The sequence below is a fragment of the Balaenoptera physalus genome (genome assembly GCF_965194825.1).
Source record: "Balaenoptera physalus genome assembly, chromosome: 15".
NCBI classification, from domain to species: domain Eukaryota; kingdom Metazoa; phylum Chordata; class Mammalia; order Artiodactyla; family Balaenopteridae; genus Balaenoptera; species Balaenoptera physalus.
This window is the reverse complement of record NC_138894.1, coordinates 12421950-12445464: the sequence shown is the minus strand read 5'-3', so window position 1 is coordinate 12445464 and position 23515 is coordinate 12421950. Positions and strand designations below refer to the sequence as shown.

Genomic DNA, 23515 nt, shown 5'->3' with positions numbered 1-23515 from the left:
CGGGGCTGACCACAGAGCCCCAGGCCTTGGGGGGTCCCAGATTCTCAGTCTGGGGGGCCTAAGGCATCAGGGACAGGCGTATGCTTTCCTAAGGCCATGAGTCCAGAGAGTGTATTCTCAAATTGGGAGCTCAGGCCAGCAAAAGGGCAGAGAAAGCAAAATCTATAACCTGGATTCACATGTGGTCCATGATGGGGGCGGCCAGGGTGCACATCGGGGGTGACTGCAGGCACACCTTCCTCCAGCCACTGTTTCCTAAGACAGCGAGGGCCCTCTTATAAAACGAGGGCCCAAAAGCACAGGGAGAGCAGAATTCAACAAGGGCTCCCCTGAGGCCTCACGCCAGCCCCCGCTGCCAACAGCCTCCAGCTCTTTTGTATCAATGATGATGACAGACTAGGATGGCCCAGACACCAGGGGATCTGCGTGTTCCCTACCAGCTCTGCTCCCCACAGCCTGCTGTTAACGCTCTTTGCCTAAGTGGCTTTATTTTAGAGTTTTTAACACTAAAATGCCCATTTTCAAACCTTTGTCATAGTTATGATTGATAGGCAGTTGCAAAGATAGTGCAGAGAGGCCTCCCACACCCTTCCCCCAGCCTCTCCCTGTAGCCACACCTTTTGTAGTAACTCTCTCTTACAACATGACACCAGGGAGCCGACCTTCGTAAGCTGTGTCTCTACTTCCATGCCATTTTCTCACACGTGTAGATTTACGTAACCCCTACCACCAAGACACAGAACCGTTCCATCACCATGAAGATCTCCTTCCTGCTTCTGTTTTATAGTCACCCCATCTTGTCTTCTTTCACTCTCTCTCTCACCCCTGGAGACTATTAATTCCATCCCTATAATTTTTTTTCTATAAATTTATTTATTTTTTATTTTTATTTTTGGCTGCATTGGGTCTTTGTTGCTGTGCGCGGGCTTTCTCTGGTTGCGGTGAGCGGGGGCTACTCTTCGTTGTGGTGCGCGGGCTTCTTATTGCGGTGGCTTCTCTTGTTGCAGAGCATGGGCTCTAGGCGCGCCAGCTTCAATAGTTATGGCATGCGGGCTCAGTAGTTGTGGTACACAAGCTCTAGAGTGCAGGCTCAGTAGTTCTGGCACACGGGCTTGGTTGCTCTGCAGCATGTGGGATCTTCCCGGGCCAGGGCTCGAACCTGTGTCCCCTGCACTGGCAGGCGGATTCTTAACCACTGCGCCACCAGGGAAGCCCCCCATCCCTATAATTTTCTTATTTCAAGAAAGTTGTAGAAATAAATGGAATCGTACAGTACGTGGTCTTTAGAGATTAGCTTCTTCCACTCGGCAAAATGCCCTCAAGGTCCATCCCAGTCCTGTGTATATCAGTAGTGGCTCCCTTTTCATTTCTGCGTAGTATTCCACAGTGTGGATTTACTATAGTTTGTTTAACCATTGACCCAGTGAGAAGCATTTTTGTTGTTTGCAGTTTTTAGCTATTCTAAATAAAGCTGCTATAAGCATTCACATACAGGCTTTTGGGTGGATGTAATTTTCTCTTTTTTTTAATATTTTAATTTTACTGGAATATAGTTGATTTACAATGTTGTGTTAGTTTCAGGTGTACAGCAAAGTGATTCAGTTATACATATAATTTATTCATTCTTTTTTAGATTCTTTTCTCATATAGGTTATTGGGTGGATGTAATTTTCACTTCTCTGGGGAAATGCCAGAGTGAGTGTGATTGCTGGGTTGTATAATAAAGTGTCTGCTTCATTTTTATTAAGAAACAGACAAACTGTTTTCCAGAGTGGCTGGGCCATTTTACATTCCCACCGGCGACGGACAAGACTTTGGAGATTTTAACATTAAAGTTTGTATTTTGTTTGGTTTACACTTGAATTCAGATTTCTCATCTGAAAACAATATTAATTTCAAAACGTAAGCGCCAAGCGTGAGGAGACTTTGAATCAGTGCGTTTTAAGGTGAGAACAGATGTCGTTTATTTCCTTTCTCCTTCATTCAGTGAACAGGCATTGTTTATTCCCTCCTTTCCTCAGTGAGTGTGGGAGCCTGCTGGAACCAGCGCCCCGCGGGCTGCGGACCAGGTGGCTCACAGCCCCACTGCCTGGCTCTTCAGAGCAAACAGCGTGTGGGTGGCCGGCCTGGGGCAGGGATCACGTGACTATTACCTGCCTGCTGTGAGTTGGCTCATCAGCTTGTTTACAGGATGAAAGATGGACACACAGCTGGCCCTGGTGACTACAACTGAGGGACAGCTTTATAAATAAGAGTCCAAGGAAGTCTTTTAACTTTCAGCCTTTTCACTAGTTAACTTATTAATTAGATACTTGACTAATTACAAAGAAACAGCTAAGAAGGTTTCTAGAGAGTCAGCCAGTTAAAAGGAGAGACAATTTGGACACGCCGGTGTTTGATGCTTTCAGCTTTTTAATTTGCCCACACAGTGGTCAGAAGGAAATACTCTGACCACCCTAGGAGCTCATTCCAGAACCTTCCCGCTGGGGAAGCTCACCTTTATATCTTATCCAGATCCCCAGCTTCCCCTTCATTTCAGCCTGTTTCTTTTTCTACTCTGTTTATATGTAAAAGCCTGTTTGAGAGCTTACTGAGCCCCAGAGCCGTCAGTCAACTGTGTGGGGCTGAGAAAGGGAATTAGGGCTCATCTTGAGCCTGGCTTAGGGCGGGTACCTCCCCTTTGTTATAACACTTCTTTAGAAGTTGAGTTTTCCAAAAGGAAAAATCCTTTCTCTTGTTTCCCTCTGCTCTCTTTTCAATTCTCCATACTTCTGGGGAGCAGTAAAAGTAAACTCAATTTGCCCCAGCTTTACTTCATCTTTGTGGCGTCTGTCCTTCCCTTCATTCCACACCGGGTCCCCGGCCTCGCCCCTGACCTTGCCCAGCCCCTGCAGGACCAGGGGCCAACAGCCTCCATGGCCAGGGCACCACTGAGACCCAACGCAGTGATGCCCAAGGAGGCCCCAGGAAAGCTGCGACAGGGAGGGAGAACAGGGCAAAGAGAAGGAAAATTAACGTGTGGGGCTGGGAAGAGCAAGCATCCTGAGAAGAACGGGAGGGGCCGTGTGGAAAGGAGTCGGATGTCAGCCTCCCCCGTTGCCTGGACCCATTTTGGCTTCCCGGCCCCAGGCCCAGCCCTTACCCTGGGAGCCCCCCCCCTCCCCCCGTGCTGTTCAGGTTCAGTAAAATAGAGTCAGTTGGGAAGGGTAAGCCTGGCTCTGCCACCTAATGGCTGTGAGACCCTGGGCAGGTTACTTAACCACTCTGAGCCTTAACAATGGGGCAGCAGCAGCAAAGATCTCCTAAGACCGCTCTGGGGTTTCAGTAACAACTGTTCTAGAAATGTGAGCTCATACTATGTTATTGTTGGTGGTCGTCTGGACCTCTTACTAGAAAGCATGGGTCTCTTGTGAGCAAATCCCAGTTGTAAACCAAGAAATATTTACTGAGCTTCTACTATTGCTCTAGCCCCATGCTTTGCTCTCTGGGGGATACAAGAATAAAAAGGTAATAATAAGAGGGATATGGTAAATCCTGGACCCTGTCTTAAAGGAGTGATGCATGAACATTGAAGAGCATCCCAAGATAGGAAACAGGGTAAAAAGCAGGGGTGCACAGCCTCACTTGTCAAAGGTTCCTGCAGCTAGAGAAGTTGTCAGGACAAGGTCCCTCAGGGTGAGGGCTTGGCATTCTTATAGAATTTGGATTAGGGATTAGATATTTGCTTGTTCAGACTAAGACTTCCTAGGTCTGAGAGGTTAACAAATATATAAAACCAAGCTGTAAGGAAAGAAGTCGGCCCCACTTAAATCCCATGTATTCACTCAACAAATATGTATTGAGCCCCTACCCTGTGCCTACCACAGGAATACAGTGAGGAAGAAGACAGACATGGCCCCGTCTTAGGGAGTTTGATGCTTAATGGGGGCAGATGGAGACTAGCCAAGGAGACCAATAAGTGGTGCATTTCAATGCAGGAGGGAACGGAAAGCACAGGGGGTTCTGCCCACAGAGGGCATTCGACATAGGGAATTGTTCCTGCAGTTGAAAGGCTGAAGGAGCAGCGAGGAGACGCTGAAGCACCAGAGAGTGATGAGTACACAAAGCAAGCACCATGCATCCTCCAGCCTCTAGAGGCAGCCCAGCCTTGGCGGGGGTGCGGTGGGGCTGCAGTGAGGCAGTGGCTGCCCCAGAGGAGGGGCACAGGGACCTTGGGGTTGGAGCCAACTGTTGCTGGCGTGACGGTGACAGGACCTGGAAAAGTCTCCTTTTCCAGTCCCCTCCAAGTCCTCCCAGTGCCAGAACCTAGCAAGAATCCAGCTTCAAAGGGAACCGGGAAACGTGGCTTGCAGGGTTTCAGCCGCATGGCAGAGCAGACCACGGCAGGATGGGCTTGAGCTGAGACCCTCAGAACTAACTAACTAACAGCCCACATCCCCACATCTGCACACTCCCCTCTGCCTGTGTCTGGACGTCTGGTCCTGTTCTTCCCCCGACCGTTTGGCAAACCATAAGCAACCTTCCTTGAGCTGGTGGCCTCTCAGTTCAGACAAGACAGGCCACCAAGGCTGCTGCCGGAAGGTCAGCCCACCAGGAGGACTTCTCTTAACCGGCAGGTGCCCTGAAGGAAATAACCGGGCCCCCGGGCAGAGGGAACCAGGGAGGGGCCCAGCACGCTGAGTCCCGCTGGGCCGAGGGAGCCCCAGATAAGAAGCCTCACTGATAAGAAGGCTCCACCCCTGCCAGTGCCCTTCCGGGGGCTCTCCACCTGCGGAACTTTCCCCGTGGGAGGCAGGAGAGGCTTCTAGAGTGTCGTCCAGGTGGGCAAGTGGCGGAGTAGAGAAGCAGGCCAGAGTAGGGTGGGTGGAGGAGCCCCACACCGGTTCCCTGGACTTGACCCCTCCCCCCTCTCCCCAGCCCTTCCCTGCTTCCTTCCCTACCTGCCATCCAGGCTGCCCCTCAGCTGTCGCCACCTGGTCAGACCTTCCCCATCTCGGCCCAGCCCTGTTGTAGCAGAGTAGGCCGGTGCCCATGTCCCACAGTTCCCCCCAACCTCCAGCCTCAGGTTGGACCCAGAAGGTACCAGGTAGGCCCCAGAGTGGGGCCTCCGTGGACTCCCCACCCACGGGGGGCCAGACATCACGGGTTTGGGGCTCCGGAGTCCTCTGACCTATTTCAAGGACGTCGCCCCCCAGCCCCTTCCCTTGGAGGGATTCTCTGCGCTTTGCTTCTCTGCGCCTGCACTGCTTACTGCTTACTGCTTACGTTTCCACCGCCTGACACCTGGCCCCTCTCTCTGCCCACGTGATGCTGGGTCGGAGTGGGAGTGTGTGTGTTTATTTGAACACCGTCCTCTCCGACAGCACGTTCTTGCCCAGTCCTTCCTACGTGCCCGGGGAGGAGGAAGGGGGCTGGAAAATCTTTCCAGGGAAGCCCAGCTGCTCTCCCAGGGGAGATGCTCCCGACCTAGAGAACTTCTAGGGCCGGGGAGGTGATGGAGTAGGAAATGCGTGAGGATGAAACAGATGCGTGTTTGTCCCCATGTGGTCCTGGCAGAAATGCCAGTCCGTGGCTGCGCCAGTGGCTGGCCCAGAAGGCGTCAGGTGCTGCCACCTGTGTGGGAATCAGGCCCAGGAAGATGAGACTGCGCTGCCAGGAGGGGAGAGTCCAGCAAGCTGCCACCTGCCTCTTGAGTGGATCAATAGCACGTGCTGCGCACCTGCTTCATGCCAGGCTCCGTGCCCCACATCGGGGACGCAAAGATCACAGGTCAGAGTCCTGCATCCAGGAGCTCAGGGACTGGGGAGGAGTAGTCAGGAGAGGCTTCCTGGAGGAGGTGACAATTGGTCTGGTCCCTGCCCTCGAGGGTCTGGTCTTAGACAAGCAGGGGAAGTGCAAGCTGAGCAAGAGTCAACTGGAACTAGAGTGAGTGGGTCCTCGGTGCCTGGTGAAGGGCAGGAACATGGCCACGGGTCACAGGATGTCTGCGGTTCCTGAGGGAAGGAGAAGGTGGAGCCCTCCCCCGAGCCCAATTCCAGGGCTCATCTGGGGACATGTGAAGGGAACCAAGTTTAATAAACATAGTGGGAGGCAAGGAGGGAGAGACCAGGGGGGAGGCCTGGGAAATGGGGATCACGGTGGGGAGTGGGATGTGTTTATCCTGCTTCTTTACATCTTTTCTGTACTTTCTAACTTTTCTAAGGCGCACAAACTTTTTTTAAAAAGGAAACAAATTTGCCCCTAAAATGCTTAGTTTTTTTGTTTGTTTTTTTAAGCCCTTTAGACTTTGGAGGAATAAGAAGGTTTTTATTATCTTAGTTTATGTTACATCGTAAATCTGGACTGTTGAGTCCATGAGAAGCGGGGCCAGTGGGGGGTGGGTGTCTGAATGGGCAGGCGCGGTCCTGGGGGAGGAAGCCGATGGGGTGGGGGGGGGCGGGGAGGAAGGCAGAGGAGGCCTGGCCGCTGACTCACCAGCCCCTCCCGGCGGCATCCTGCCCCTCCCAGGCTCACGCCCCAGGGCAGGGGCTGATTTCCTGGCGCGCGGCCAGCCCAGTCTTGCGAGCCCTCGTGGGTACCAGGGGTTCGTATATGATTGCTTCTGCTGGCGGGGGGAACTCTGGCCCGCACCATTGTTCCTGGAGTGGACCGGATAAGACAGGGGTCCTCACGCGGAGGCCAAGGGGCCCGGGCCGGCAATTTCCTGCTCACCTTAAAGCCACAGAGAGAAAATTCTCACTCGGGGAGTCAGGACGGAGCGGCTGGTGCATGGAAGGGTCCTGGGTTGAATTATGGAGCGTAGCGCTTCCACGCAATGCCGGTGGCCTGGGTGGCCTCGGGGTCCGGGATGGCAGCCCGGGCCGGCCACGCCTTCACGGGGAAGTCACTCCACCTCTCAGAACCGGTTTCCTCCCGGGTCAGAGGAGGTGACCTGCCAGCCCAGAGATCCTCACAGGCTGCGGGCCCCAGATGTGGAGATGGGAGTGGCCTCGTGGGTGCTAAAGAGGACCCACGTGGGCACTGGGGGCCCTGCGGAGCCCGCAGGGAGGCCCGCAGCCAGGGGAGGACTGCTGAGGGGTGCCTGACCCCACGGAGGGGCGGCGTGCGGCCTGGAAGGGGCTGGGCCCCAACTCCCCCAGCTGTGGAAGCCGCCCGTGCCTTTATGCTAAGTCCCATCACCGCAGATAGGGGACGTTCCAGGACTGCCCCGCGTGTCTGACAGCCCACCGTCCCCTCTCCCTCCCTCTCAGTGGCTCATGCGTCCCACACAGGCCTCAGCGTGGCCCCCCAGGACCCAGGATGGGGCTCTGGCTGTAGCAGCTGCCAGGGCTTTGAGCTGACGTCGGGGGAGTGTCCGCCCGCTGGCACAGTGCAGGGAGGGACTGTGGAGAGGGACAGAGGGCCTCGGCCAGAGGCAGGAAGGCAGGCTAGAGCTGGGATTTCCACAGCTGACCGTGACGCACTGAAGAAATGTATTTTCATGGCAACTTCGTGTGTGTGTGTGTGTGTGTGTGTGTGTGTGTGTGTGTGTAACTGAAACAAAAGATTCAGGAAACAGTATTTCCCTTTCTATGGACAATGCACTGTATTTTTTCTTCTAGTCTACTTAACTTTTTTTTCAAAACAAGCTACTTTTTATTGAAGTATAGTTGATTTACAACGTTGTGTCAGTCTCGGGTATACAGCGAAGTGATTCAGTTATATGTATATATTTTATTTCAGATTCTTTTCCATTATAGGTCATTACAAGTATTGAATATAGTTTCCTGTGCTAGACAGTAGCTCCTTGTTGTTTATCTATTTTACATATAGTAGGTTGTATCTGTTAATCCCAAACTCCTAATTTATCCCTCCCTACTCCTTCCCCTTTAGTAACCATAGGTTTGCTTTCTATGTCTGTGAGTCTGCTTGTGTTTTGTAGTAAGTTCATTTGTATCATTTTTTAGATTCTACATATAAGTGATATCATAAGATATTTGTCTTTCTCTGTCTGACTTACTTCACTTAGTATGATCATCTCTAGGTCCATCCATGTTGCTGCTGGTCTACTTAACCTCTTAATGCTGGTGGTGACTAGATGGATTTCAGCACCCACTAACAGATCTCAGCCCACATTTGGAAGGCCCGATCCTGGGGTCACTGCAGAGGCCTCAGGGAGACTGGCACAGGCGGGGCCTGCTGGGTGGTGGCCGAGTGTGGCCTGGGGGTCACGGGGAGCCAGTGAGGGGGTGAGGGGTGTGGGTGATGTGCGAAGACTCGCATCCCACATCCTCAGCAGGGCTATGACAAGGGCTGTCGCTGGCTCAGACTGGCTCCAGCAGAAGGGAAGTAGGCAGTCTCATGTCCCGGGAAGCCCGAAGTTAGGCAGGCTCTGCCTGGGCTGGTTGTGCCGCCCATCTTTCCTTCTCTCTGTCCTCTTCCTCATCATAGCTCCAGGCCTAATACCAGACACAGCCATGGCCAGAGCAAGAGTGGGACTGTCTCATCACTGAGGCAGGAAGAAGCCCTTCCCAGGAGTCCCCAGAAGGCTTGCATCTCACTGGCCAGGGCAGTCACATACGTGTCCCAGCCAAGGGATGCGTTGAACCTAACGCATGTTGGAAAGTCACCCACTACATCCCCTCTCTCCCCACGCCACCCACCAGTACGCCCAGTTGGGCAATTTACTCCATAGAAAGAATTTAGAAGAAGACAACTATCTCTGCAGTGTTATTTACTGTGGCATCATCTATAACAGGAAAAGCTAGAAACATCCAACCTCCTTGCCCTGGGGCCTCATTGAGTAAATGAAGTTTTATCAACTTGATGGAATGTAATGGTGGCATTGAAAGTATAGTCAGGCCTCATTACTGACGGATTCTGCATTTGCAAATTCACTTACTCGCTAAAATTTATGTGTAACCCCCAAATCAATACTTGCAGTGTTGTCACTGTCATTTCGAGGACATGTGCAGAGTGGAAAAACATTTAAGTCACAACTTAGAGACACACACGGTAAACCTGAGGTTGATAGCTGCCTTCTTACAGCTCATACTGTAAACAGGGTCCTTTCCCAGGTCTGTTTAGTGCCATGTCATGCATATTTTTGTGCTTTTTGTTGGTGATTTTGCTATTTAAAATAGCCCCAAGTCCTCTGCTGAACTTATTTCTAGTGTTCCTAAGTTTGACAAGGCAGTGATTTGCCTTATGTAGAAAATACGTGTTAGATAAGCGTGTAGTCATAGAGCTGTTGGCTGAGAGCTCAGTGTTAATGGATCAACAGTATATATTAAAATAAGGTGTCTTTAAACAGAAACACACATAAAACAAAGTTATGTGTTGATCAGTTGATGAAAATATTGTGACCACAAGCTCGCAGGAACCTAGCTCTGTCTTTTCCCAGGAGCAATGCTTCACGATTCACAACTAAATTTGCCAGTGCTGAGGGCAACTTTACAGAACTACCTTGAACGACGAGAATCGACTGTATTATTGAGCCACATAGCAAAATAGAAAAATATGGAAAGTTGAATACAAAATGTATGTTCACTGTGATTTACAACTTTATAAAGAATATGTATACACCAGCGCTGGGCCTGGGAAGAAAGATAATAAAAAATTCCTTTGCTGTTAACATTATTTTTACAATCAATTTAAAATATTAGGGTTGAAAAATAATAACGGATCTAATTCCTGGCATGCCGTTTAAGCCATTAAACGAGTTAAAGCGTTTTGAGTGGACGGTACCAAACTCCCGAGGGACGCGTGCTGTGGCCACAGTGGCACGAACACGGGGTGCTCTGTTCAAAGGAGCTGTGTCTCTCGGGCATTTGCACCAGAACTGCCCGACGGGGTCCAGAGTGCAGCCCCTGGATGCATCTCCTCTTATTTTTCCCGTTTAAAGGAGGTGCATCGAACAGGTAGTTGTACGTTCATGTTCACAGCAGCACTGCTCACGATAGCCGAAAGGTGGAAGCAGCCCACGTGTCCATCGACGGATGAATGGATAAACGAAATAGGTACATGGTATAATGGAATATTACTCAGCCTTAAAAAGGAAGGAAATTCTGACAACATGGATGAACCTTGAGGACAATATGCTGAGTGAAATAAGCCAGACGCAAAAGAACAAATACTCTATGATTCCACACATATGAGGTACTTAGAGTAGTCACATTTATAGGGACAAAAGAAGGATGGTTGCCAGGGGCTGGGGGAGGGGGGAAATAGTAAGTTATTGTTGAATGGGTGCAGGGTGTCAGTTTTGCCAGATGAAAAGTATTCTGGAGATGGATGGACGGTGGAGATGGTTACACGACATGAATGCACTTAATACCACTGAACTGTACACTTAAAAATGGTTTAAATGGTAAATTTTGTTCAGTGTATTTTACCACGGTTTTTTTTTTTTTAAGATTTATTGATTGATTGATTGATTGCTATGTTGGGTCTTCGTTTCTGTGCGAGGGCTTTCTCTAGTTGAGGCAAGCGGGGGCCACTCTTCATCGCGGTGCGCAGGCCTCTCACTATCGTGGCCTCTCTTGTTGCGGAGCACAGGCTCCAGACGTGCAGGCTCAGCAGTTGTGGCTCACGGGCCTAGTTGCTCCGCAGCATGTGGGATCTTCCCAGACCAGGGCTCCAACCCGTGTCCCCTGCATTAGCAGGCAGATTCTCAACCACTGCGCCACCAGGGAAGCCCTACCACAGTTTTTTTTAAAGGGGAGGGGGATAAACAATGGCCAAAAGACCCTGGACTTACACGACGTGGGCCATGGATACCTGAATGTGAGGGACAATCATTGTCTTTGTCTCGAGACATCTCAGCATCAGAGGGAGCCCTCAGGGAGTTCTGGTTCCCACCGTGGACAAGGCCAGAACTTGTCCTTCGCGGAGCCCGTTCCTCCCGGGCCATCAGAAGGGGTGGGAGCCCCCAGTTCACTTGGCACTGCTGACCTCCTGGGTCTCCCCGTCTTGAGTCAGGCTTTTTCCTCCCAGCCTGCAGTTTCTGAGGCTTCGTGGTACAGTCTGCGTTCACCCGAGTACCAGGAAAGGGAAGGAGGGGCCATGAACGCTTCATGAAGATTAAGGCAAGTGGTAAGAAAAGGAATGCAGTGTTGGTGGTGACTGGACCAGCCAGGCTGAAATGCCGCCCAGCTATGCAGAAAAACCTGCCACCTATAGTATCACCTGTAGTATCACCTGTAGTATCGCCAGCATCTCCTCCTGGTTCTCAGCACCTGGTCCGCCCCACCTGGACCACACCTCCTAGGTGCAGCCAGGAGCCCAGGTGCAGACCTGAGCCAGGTGTCTTCTGGCTCCTCCTCCGCCCTTCACATGGGGTCATCGCTAGGACAGCACTGTCTTCAGAAGCTCTCAGGGTGTGAAGTTCACTGCCCTGTGGCAGCCCAGCCCCTGCATGGGCCCTTCGGAGGCCCCTCAGCTCTCTGCTGCTCTGTCCAGGTGGACAGATCAAAGGAAAGGCAATTCTCTTTTTGTCTCTCCCATTCAAAATCTTTTTTTTTTTAATTTTTATTGGAGTATAGTTGATTTACAACATTGTTAGTTTCAGGTGTACAGCAAAGTGAATCAGTTATACATATACCTATATCCACTCTTTTTAAAAAATTTTTTTAGATTCTTTTCCCATATAGGTCATTACAGAGTATTGAGTAGAGTTCCCTGTGCTATACGGTAGGTCCTTATTAGTTATCTATTTTATATATAATAGTGTGTGTATGTCACTCCCAATCTCCCAGTTTATCGCTCTCCTCCCTTTCACCCCTGGTAACCATACGTTTGTTTTCTGCATCTTTGACTCTATTTCTGTTTTGTAACTAAGTTCATTTGTACCGTTCTTTTAGATTCCACATATAAGCGGTATCATATGATATTTGTCTTTCTCTGACTTACTTCACTCAGTATGACAATCTCTAGGTCCATCCATGTTGCTACAAAATCTTTTGACTTTTGAAACGAGCATCCATCATCCAGCACAGCGTCTTTCTTCTTTCTTTTTCAGTGTATATGTTGGTGATTTGGATTAGTTTAAACCTTCCCAACCCTGTCCCTGAGCCAAGAAATTTTCCTCCCAGGAGGCCAGGGCACTGATTGGTTTATTGAGTCTCATTCCAGAAACATTCTGTGCATCTACAAACAAATGCACATATACACAAGCACAAGCACATACATTTTCTTCTTTTTCTATATAAATCATAGCACACTGGGCACGCTGGTCTCTGCCTTGCACAATTCTTAGAGTTTGTTTCATTTTGGTATACAGAGTTTTCATTCTTTTTGAAGGCTGCTGAGTGTTCCATTGTGCAGACATAATTGCTTTCACTAGCCGCCTCTGAATGAACATTTGGGATGTTTCTTTATCTTTCTGTAACCAGCAAGGCTTTTTGGGGGGGAGGGTTTGAATTTTTAAATTTTATTTTATTTATTTATTTATACAGCAGGTTCTTATTAGTTATCTATTTTACACATATTAGTGTATACATGCCAATCCCAATCTCCCAATTCATCCCACCACCACCACCCCCGACATCACTTTCCCCCCCTTGGTGTCCATATGTTTGTTCTCTACATCTGTGTCTCTATTTCTGCAGCAAGGATTTAATAAACAACCTTATACATTCATCATTTTGTGCACGTGCATTATTTATAGGACAAATTCCAAAAAGTGAAATTACTGGGTCGAACAATATGTGCATTTAATGTCTTGATCAATATTGTCAAAATAGTAGATTGGCTGACGGCACCGTTATTTAACCTGGCAATGGCAATGGCAATTGACTTCAACCTGGGGACTGCAGGTGGACTTTGAGGGTCTGTGAGTCCCAAGATTTGTAGACAAAAATCGTGCACATACATCGGTACATTTTTCTAGGTGACCAAAACTTTCATCAACTCCTTAAAGGGGTCTGTGCCCACTGAATGTTCTCACTCACCCCGCTGATTAGTCTTCCAGCTCTTCCAGAAGTGAACTTCCCATCCCTCAGGAAAGCTGGCCTTGGAGTTTCCCTCTTCTGGGTCTTTCTCAGGGAAGATTCCCTCCAATCTCCTTATAGCTAACAACATGGCCAAAAATGGTTACTCAACACTCACCCTGTTCCAGAGAAACTCGTCTAATTTTCACAGAAACCAGGAGAGAGAAGCCATCCCCACCTCCTCTGTTTGATGGACCAGGACATGGACACATAGATGAGTTAAATAACCTGCCCAATAGGCAGAGGTAGGATTCGAATCCAGGAACATCGATGCTTCCTGTCTCATGAACTGAAGTGGATGAGCCTGGAAGCAAAGAGAGGGGCTTTGGGGGTTCTCAGTCCTGGCTGCATGACCTGGGGATCTTTTAACAACGCAGCCTCCCTCATCAGTTCCATCAGAATCTCTGGGGCAGGATCCAGACCTTGGGGCTTCCTCAAAGTCCCCGGATGGTTCCAGGAGTAGCAAGACTCAGGGTGCTGCTCTGAGGGTTAAGACTCAGGAATCCATGTATTTTAGAAGCTCCTTACCCTTATGCCATATTTTTGGCTTAATTCTTTTCCTTTATTAAGCATTTTTCAAAATAATAATTATTGGCGGTATAGTGGTGAACATAGCTGCCTTCCAAAATAATAAGCATCTTCCAAAAGTGACCAAAGTAGGGCTTTTTAAAGAGTATCATTTTCAACTCATGACGTGCGACTTGGTTGATACAGTCCAATCCCATAGTAGTTATTATATTTATTTAGAGGTCAAATTGTCCCATCTTTGGCCAGCAGGAGCCTTCTGAATCCTTCTGACCTAACCCCAGAAGCCTTTGCTATCTGCTCTGATGAGGTATCAGGCCCAACTTCCCACCCTAGACCTGGAATCAGCCATCGCTCCCATCTGGGTGCTGTTACCCCAGTTCTCATCCTCTAGTTCTTTAACCAGCTCTCTAAACGTGAGGGAGCTATTCTCCATGTTCTAGAGAAGAATGAGTAATTAATAAACTTATTGTTAAGCTCTGTCCTCCCTTAAGTGGTCCTTTCCAGTTTCGGTTCAGCCTTTAGAAAATGCATAGAGGAGTAATCCGTGATTGCTCTTAAGGAACAGACTTAAGAAATTGCCAAAATTGTATTTGAAATACACTTGCTCAAAATGTCTGCCTCTAATAAAATATTCTTCCAAGTTGAAGGCCAGCCCCAAACATCTAAAAATATCTCCTGCTCTTGAGAAATACAAAATGAGGATTAAAAGGAGACAGCAGTTTAGGTTGCCAAAGAAAATTTGGAAAGCTAAATATAAGTTTAAAAAAAAAAGTCAAGACAAATACTCAAAATTGCCTTCCCTGTAATGAATCCAACCTAGGCTGCTTGAGGCAGAAACAGGATAACAAACTCCACTGGGTCTCAGTTCACCTGGAGTTTGTCCTTGGCCCTGGTCCCTTCAACTGTTCAGAAGGTAGAGGGTGTGGAAATAAAAAGTAAATAACATTCCTCTGTGTAATGTTGATCATGGATTATGCAACCTTTACGCCAAGAAGATTCCCGTGCAATTTGAGTAGATTCCCAAATGCTCAGAGGTCCTACCTTTGGGGTGCGATATCTGGTTGTGAGGTGAGACGCACAGGTGCCCTACCCTGTGCCCTGCGTGGCCTCAGACCTCAGTCCCCTCCAGGTCAGCAGCACCTCACAGACCGTGGTGAGAATGAAGTGGGGACATATAGACTGCATGCGTGCAGCAGTGTCTGCCCAGTGTGGCCTCTGATGGCAGGAGCTGGGCGGGGACCCCTTTGCCAGCACTGACAGGCCAGGTGGGGCTGAGGCACACTCGCCCGCTCCCTTGGACCTGGCACAGGTGAGCTGGCAGTAAGTGGCGGCAGGTATCAAGTGGCAGCTCTCTGGTCTTAGAAAGCCCAAGGGAGTTAGAATTGCTGTACAGAAATGAGGCCGTCTGAGTGAATGCATTTTATAAACTGTAAAGCCCCTAGTGAATGTGAGGCGGTGGTGGGCTTATCACTGAGTCAGTTGAAAGAATGCTCTCTGACACCCTTCCCACCTACTTTGTTCCAGGCCCTGTGCTGGGAACTAGGAATACAATGGTGAATGGCACAGACCATTCTCTGCCCTCGGAGGTCTCAAGTGAGTCTAAAATTTTACAGGTTCTGGTGCAGTCACTAACTCCCGAATGCCATTCCCACTAATAGCCAGCATTGTTCGGGTACTGGCGGTGGGCCAGCATCTTTATGCACTTCCCATGGCTTGGTGGGGAAGGTGCTTGGCAGGTACCCACAAGCCAAGCCCTGGCACCTCCCTGCAGCATCAGTGCCCCCGTCACTGGGATCAACAGGCAAGAACCTGGGGACAGTGGCTGTCATCCTGCAACACTCCCTCCTCAGGACAGGGCAGCCCTGGCTCACTCACTGGCAGTCCCAGGCCCAGCCTAGGACTTCCAAAATTCACTTGGAGATTGTTTGTTGAGGTCTGGGGAGATGTGCTCCCAGAGCTGGTGCTTTCAGAGGCGTCCAGGCTTCTGGGGGTGTTGCCCAGCCGTACAAGAGCCTAGGAAGCTCTGCCTTGTTGTCAACTCTCTGGTCTATTCTGGCTTCTCCTCCTGGTACCTTTCTCTTCAGAAGAACCTGAGAATTCTCCATAAATTCAAACGTACTTTTCCTCTCCAGGACAACGGCAGTGGGAACCTTATTGTTTATTTGTAAGATGAGAACTCTAGTCCCAGAAAAGCAGGACCCGAAAGCTGCATATCTTTCAGCCGAGCTGGACAGAAGTAAGTGGAGTTGTTTATCCAGGAAGTCTCCAAGAGCATCATTCAGAACTGAGCTACACCCACAGTCGTGATCACAATCAAACTTCAATAAACATAGGAGGGAAAAAGTGAACAGGAATGAAAGTTAACAGAAGCCACAAACTACAGAATCAGGCTACCAAGACAAAGACAATGGAATCATCAGATATTGAATATAAAATAAATACCAAGCAAAATTAATGAAAAGATACACAACACCTCAACACCCTGTACCACTATTGCACAAACTGCAGAACACCAGAGACAGCGGGAAGACTCTAAAAGCAGCCAGATACCTAAGACAGATTCCACAACGGCAATGAAGCTGGAGCAAAATGGAATACTATGGAAAGATGTAGAACACAGAAAATACCTTCAAAGGAAATAATTGTCAGGGGGGAAATAAGGACAGTTTTCCGACAAACTGACTGCTGCCAAATGACCTTTCCTAAAGAAACTACTAACAGTTGTATTGCAGGAAGAAAGAAAGTGATCCCAGAAGAATATCTGAGATGCAAGAAAATCTTCATTTCTTAAGGAGATCTTAAACTTGACCGAAAAAGCACAGTCTATAAAAGAAAAGATTAACATATTCAATTACGTTAAAATCAAGAACTCAGTTCACCAAAAGACATCATAAAATGTGAGACATAAATTGGTGCAGCCACTATGGAAAACAATATGGAGGTTCTTCAAATAATTAAAAATAGAACTACCATATGATCCAGCAATTCCACTCCTGGGTGTTTATCCAAAGAAAGCAAAAACACTAATCAAGAAGACATATGCACCTCAGTGTTCATAGCAGTGCTATTTATAACAGCCAAGATATGGAAGCAATCTGAGTGTCCATCAACAGATGAATGGATAAAGAAGATGTGGTATATACACACAACAGAATATTACTCAGCCATTAAAAAGGAATAAAATATTGTCATTTGTGACAACATGGGTGGACCTGGAGGGTATTATCCTTAGTGAAATAAAGCAGAGAAAGACAAATACTGTATGATTTCACTTATATGTGGAATCTAAAAAATAAAACAAATGAACAAGTATAACAAAACAGAAAAAAATGTGAGAGACATAAGCTGGCAGAATATATCTGCCATATTTATAACAGTTAATGAGATCCACACTATTAGGAAGAATTCCTATGAATCAATAAAAAAAAGACACACCTGTAAGAAATATGTAACCAATTAAAAAACAACAATAAAAAATTGCACAGAAGAAGAAATACACGAAACATATGAAAATAGACTCAATCTTATTAGTAATCATAAAGATTAAAATCTAATGAGACACATAGAAAATCCCAAGGAACCTACCAAATAACATGCCCCCCCTCAAAAACCAAAACCCTCCTTAAAGTAATACGTGAGTTTAGCAAGTTGCAGGATACAATATTGACAAACAAAAAGTCAATCATATTTCTATCTGCTAGCAAGGAACAACTGGGAAATGGAAATTAAAAAAAATAATACTATTTACAGTAGCTCCCCCCAAATAAAATACTTATGCGTAACTATAAGAAAATGTGTACAGTATCTGTATGCTAAAAACTACAAAACATTGATAAAAGTCAAAGAACATCTTAATCATTGGAGAGGCATACCATGTTCATGGATTGGAAGTCTCATCATAGTAAAGATGTCAAGTCTCCCCAAATTGTTCTATAAATTTAACACAATCAAAATCCCAGCAGGTATATATTGTAGATATTGATAATCTGATTCTAAAATTTATCTGAGGGACTTCCCTGGTGGTGCAGTGGTTAAGAATCCACCTGCCAATGCAGGGGACACAGGTTCTATCCCTGGTCCAGGAAGATCCCACATGCCGTGGAGCAACTAAGCCCACACGCCACAACTACTGAGCCTGTGTGCCACAACTACTGAAACCCACACGCCTAGAGCTCATGCTCCGCAACAAGAGATGCCACGGCAAAGAGAAGCCCGTGCACCGCAACGAAGAGTAGCCCCCACTCGCCACAACTAGAGAAAGCCCGTGAGCGGCAAAGAAGACCCAACACAGCCAAAAAATAAAATAAAAAAAATTTTTTAAGTAAAAAAAAATTAAAATAAAATTTGTGTGAAAAGGCAATAGAACTAGGGAAGGGGATGAGCTTTCTCCTGAGATGGGCAGAAATGTGAGTCACCTGCACTGACAACTATTTTGAGTGCTGTAACTTTAGAGAAAAATTTTTTTTAATCTAGTAGTGTGAATCCTCCAAACCACAAACCCAAGAGACATCCTTGGCTCCCCGTTTCCCATCACTCCGAATCTCCAGTGGTCTCATAGTCCAACAAATTCTTCTTTTTCAGAATTATCGTATTACTTAATAAAAGATATACTCCCATGTACCTACTATGAAGTGAAAGAAATAGAACATTATCATTATCTTTGGAGGCCACTGTACACTCGTTCCCAATCCCATAACTCTCTTCCTCAGAAGGATCATTCTCAGGAGGTGCTGATGAGGGTTTTGAAGGAATTGGGGAGTGGCAATGAGTTCAGGTTTTGTACCTGTTAGACTTGAAAAGCTTGAGGGGCAGGGCCAGGAGTGGAGTGAGGCAAGTGGGGTGCCTAGGGTGCAAATTGTAATGAGGCACTTGCTCTCAGGGGTCATACAAGTGCAGAGAGATGTCCAAGTAGAGACATCAAGCGGGCATGCAGGGCTGAAGGCTGCAGAGAGAGAAATGACCTGCACCGGGTTCCTGGGATCACCAGCCCATGTGGTGCTTAAAAGCACAGATGTAACAGGAGTGAAGACAGGGGGAACCCAGGAGACTCGCCAGGACATTCTAAGGAGGGCCGGGAAGGAGAGGAGACAAACCAAGAACAAAAATCCTTGGTGCTCATGTGCCTGTAAACCCTTGTCCTCCAGGCCTCTAACTGAATGTGCTGTCTGGTGGACATTTAGTTTCTCCCTGGGCTCACCAACATGGCTGCAAGCCCAGCCCCAAAGCAAACAAGTGCAGAGCCCGAGGCAACAGGAATAAGTTTTGGCTTTTCCGCCAAAGGGATAATAAGTGGCTAGACAGAGTTGAGAGGTGATTTAAATGGAACTGTATTGCCCAACTGGTAACTGACTCCAGGGCGTCAGATACTATACCTAGGAGGCTCCAAACCAAATATCCACAGGGCTAGGCAGGCACTGTCAGTGGATGAAGGGAGCCAGAAGGAGAATACTATTCCACAGTGAAAGTGAGCAACCGGGAATGTGCCACACAATGGCATAGGGATTGGGAAGGCTGGGGATGTGGTCCACTGAGAACTCCAGGTCCTTTTTAAAGAGCCAGTCACAACTGGTTTCAGGCTACTCTGGCTGGGGAAATGGGTTCACTGTGGCCAGAACTATGGATTTCTCAAAAAAATGTCTGAAATCTGAATTTTTCATGTGAAATATCCCTTTTAAATGTTGGCAACGTATGCAGAAATGTTTCAAAAACTCTATATACCAACACTGTTTGGGCCAAGAAGACACATCCACAGGCCGAATTTAGCCAAGTCTTTCCATTGGAAACCTCTGTGTTAACCACGTGAATTTCCTAACAAAATTTACTCTGGCTCAGGGGCCAGCCTTCCTTCCCCATTTCCCTCTTGAATCCCACCTAACTCCACCTGAAGAGCGTTTAACCAGAGCCAGAGGAGGAGAGAGGTGACCCGCAAAGGGAAACGTGCCCCAGACCAGCCAATAAAGCCCCTTCTTCTGTGGTTTTCTCTTACAGATATTTGGGTGCTGGGTCTGGATCCTGGTGGCTGCCACCCAGGTAGCAGACCCACTGCTACAAGGATGGGTGATGTACGTCTCGCTCACCTCGTTCCTCATCTCCCTGATGCTCCTCTTGTCTTATGGGTTCGGATTTTACAAAAGATTCGAGTCCTGGAAAATCCTGGTAAGAACAAGTGAGAGCGACACTTGGCTCCTCCCAGGCCAACGTCCTGGGTGTGGTGAGGCAGCAGGCCTCCTGGGCGGGAAGGAGAACCAGAGACCTTCCCTGGCCTGGGCCCCTAGGGCAGCGGTCCCCAACATTTTTGGCGCCAGGGACCGGTTTTGTGGAAGACAATTTTTCCATGGACCGGGGTGGGGGTGGGCGGGTGCTTCAGGCGGTGATACGAGCAATGGTTCAGGCGGTAATGGGAGAGATGGGGAGCGATGGGGAGCGATGGGGAGTGGCAGATGAATCTTTGCTCACTACCCCCTGCCCCTCACCTCCTGCTGTGAGGCCCGGTTCCTAACAGGGGTTGGGAACCCCTGCCCTAGGGAACCCCGACTTTTTGTTTGAATGTGTTTACCATTAGGTCGGAATGAAAGCTTTCCTGTGCCAGAGTCCATCCTTCACTGTATTCCCCCCTATTGCCTCCCTCATTAGGGAATATCCATGGCCCAGCTACTCCTGCAGCAAGCGCATCTGGAAGCGTTTTCCCTCTAGATTTAATTTATGGTAAAATCATTGGGGCAGCATTGAAGGAAAGGCTAGTCGAAAAAGAATCACCCCAATCTCAAGATCCTACCACAATCACCTATCACAATTCAATCTTCCATATTCCTGGCAAATTTTATGCAAAATGCATAAATCGCACTGAACCAATAATCTTGGACGTAGAGTCTTTCGTTTAATATTATGTCGTTAAATTTTTTTCATCACATCATCTTGATGACCACTGAAAATTCTTCTATATTGAACAAGTCAAAACCTATACAAAAAGTAGGGAGGATTATATTATGGACCCTCATGTAACCATAACCCAGATTCCAGAATTTTCAAGATTTTATCACACTTGCTTCACCTAGCCTTTATTTTTCCCCCTGAAGAATTTTAAAGCAAACCCCAAACATCATGTCATTCCATTCCAGACACGTCAGTATACCTCCAAAAAATACACACACTTTCTTACATTAGCACACTTAACATAAAGTTAACAATAATTCCCCGGTATCATCAAAGACGCAGGTCACATTCAGGTTTCCCCCATTGTGACTGAAACATCTTTTTGCAGTTGGCCTGTTTGAATCGGGCTTCTCACCACGCCCACTTGCACTTGGTAGTGATGGTTATTGGGTGCCTTTAATCTAGAATGATTCTCCCTGACGGGGACTTGCTGAAGAAACTGGGTGGTCAGCTGTCCTGTAGAAGGTCCCACATTTTGGGTTTGTTGGCTTCTTCCTGGTGTGATTTGACTTGCTGGTCTAGTCCCTGAATTTTCTGTAAGCTGGAAGTTCGCATCTAAAGGTTAAACTGAAGATGGGTTAAACCTTTCTGGCAAGAACGCTTCATAAGTGGCTTCAAGTCACATCACACATAGTGACTGTTGGTCCCTCTTTCACTGTGACAACCTTACCCCATCAACTTTTTCTCTAATGCTTTCTTTCATCTACTGATGAATATTCTTTAGGGGCTGCAAAATGCCGATTTGCCTATTATGACCTTCCTCCCAGAATTGATAACGATGACATCCTTGTGGTATTGAAGAACTCTGCTGAGAGTTTAGCATAGAGGTTCAAAAATTGAAATCTAGAGTCAGATTAGCCTGACTCTGCCATGTGTCAGCTAAGCCTCAGTTTTCTCATCTGTAAAGTGGAGACGTTAATAGTAGCAGCCTCATGAAATTAGCTGTGAAGATGAGATGACACATGTGTATACCGTTAGGACAGAAGGTCTTCATAGCACTAATGGTTAGGAGCACAGGCTTGGTGTTAATGTGGCCTGGGCTCAAATCCTGGCTCAGCTTTTATTCACTGACTTTAACGTTGAACTTCTCTTTCCTCAGAATGGCACTAACGATAAATAGTACCGACCTCATAGTTGACAAGGTTAAATGAGATAAATGGGGAAAAGGCTTAGCCTAGAGCTTGGCTGGGAAGAAGCACTCAATAAATGTTGGTTCATATTGGTATTATTATTGCCATATATTAATCCACTATTGTTCACCACATAGAAATTTCATTAGAAACACTGCAAAAGAAAAAAGCAGGAGTTTCGGGAGCAGGCTTGTCTCTTTTGCCCCCTCTTCTCAGCTACGTAGTCAAAGAGGAAAGTGTTACCTGCTCGCATGTCCACGTGACTGTGGCCATGGCCTCTGCTCCATCTTTCCAGGACAGCCTGTACCACGGGACCACTGGCATCCTGTACATGAGTGCCGCCGTCTTACAAGTACATGCCACGATCGTGTCTGAGAACAAGGACCTGAAAAACTACTACATAAACACTGCAGCCTCGGTGAGTGCTGGGCAAGAACATGACAGCTGCCACCATGGAGGGAAATGCATGAGGCTTAATTCTGTCTCCTGCAGAACAGATGTTCCTGAGCCCTCAGGCTGAAGGAGCCTTGCAGGATAGGAGGAGGGGTGTGTGTGTGTGTGTGTGTGTGTGTGTGTGTGTGTGTGTGTGCGCGCACGTATGCGCACGCAATCAGGTGTGCCCAAGCTCACAGGGTACCAAGTCCAAGTTCAGGTGTCATCTCTCGTCTCGGGTTTTCTTGCTCCCTCTTACTCCCACTACGCTGCCCTCAGAATATGTTTTTCCAAAACGTAAATTTTCTAAAATACACATCTCTTATTGAAAACTCTTCAGTGACTCCCATTGCTGCTGGAATGGAGCCGGAATTCCTCAGCATGGCTCAAGTTCCCGTGTCCTTTTATTTCAATGACAGACATGCACAGGGTAACATATTGGCTGATGGAATCCGAGGCAAGGTGGTCCAGGCGAGTCATGGGACACGCAGGACCCCTGGCCTTTAGGTCCACTGGGACCGGAGACTCTAGGCCAGCAGGGCCCGGCCTTTCCAGTCCCCGCGAGGCAGCCTCCTTCCTCTCTTGGTGGGATGGCGCCCTCACGTGGCAGGTGGCTCACAGCTGGGGAATTTCACCTCTGGCACCGCCTAACCTTCCTTACACCTTCCCAGGAAGGTCTAATACCCAGGCTGGGTCCCAGTCCTCCCCCACCTGCCGCTGTGACCGGGAAGGTCCTGTGTCAGTCGGGCACTCCCACAGGGATCAGGCAGCAGGAGGAAGGGGTGTGGCGCAGGGTGCTGACCCCATTGGAAGAAGGATGCCGGGCAAGCCAGGTGACCCACTAGGGAGGCCTCAGGGGGCTTTGGCTGCCTTTCCGGCCGGTCTGCTCCCTCCTGTTCCTGGCCCAGCACCACTCTGCCCCCCCAGCCCGGCTGCTCGCCCTTGCCTTCCTGCTCCAGCCACGTCAGTCTCCTTGCTGCCCCTGGACCCGCTCTCGCCTTGGCCTTGGCCTTGGCCCCAGGACAAGCACCGCAGCTCCGTCTCCTCCTGCTCGTTTCTCCTTCTGGGTGAGGCCATTCCCCTCCCTGTCCCCTTCCTGCTTTATTTTCTCCTGCGCGCTTAGCCCCACCTTCCATACTACTCTACTGGTTTATCTTGCTTATTTTCTGCTTCTGCCACTAAAAGGTAAGCTCTAGGAGGATAGGAATTTTTGAATTTTTGTTCAGCATTATAGCCACAGTTGCTCTTGAAGCACAGCAGGTGCTTACAAGATATTTGTTGGATGAATGAATGAATGGAACAGAGTGTGATTGGACAGAGGGTTGAAGTGAGGCTGGAGTCGTCTGCTGGGTCAGGACATCATCAGGCAGCGCAGTTGGGCGACTCTGGGGATGGCTTTGGACGTGGCGGGTTGGGGATGGACTCCTGGGAAGGGAGGGGTCACAGGTTTGTGGCTTGGGTAGCTGGATGAGATGAGGGTCCTGGGGCTGACTGAGCTAGTGAGGAAGTCTCAGGAGTTCAGTC

At 48.3% G+C, this 23515-nt stretch overlaps 1 protein-coding gene across 1 annotated transcript in view; it reads left to right on the top strand.

Moving 5' to 3' along the window:
- The window catches only part of NPHP1 (nephrocystin 1), a 102554-nt gene that overhangs the window by 76916 nt on the left and 2123 nt on the right, over window positions 1-23515 (top strand). Inside the window, exons 21-22 of the mRNA XM_082426780.1 lie at window positions 19485-19652; window positions 21855-21977. Of these exons, the coding sequence (XP_082282906.1) occupies window positions 19485-19652; window positions 21855-21977 (291 nt within the window). The remainder of the gene's footprint in view (window positions 1-19484; window positions 19653-21854; window positions 21978-23515) is intronic.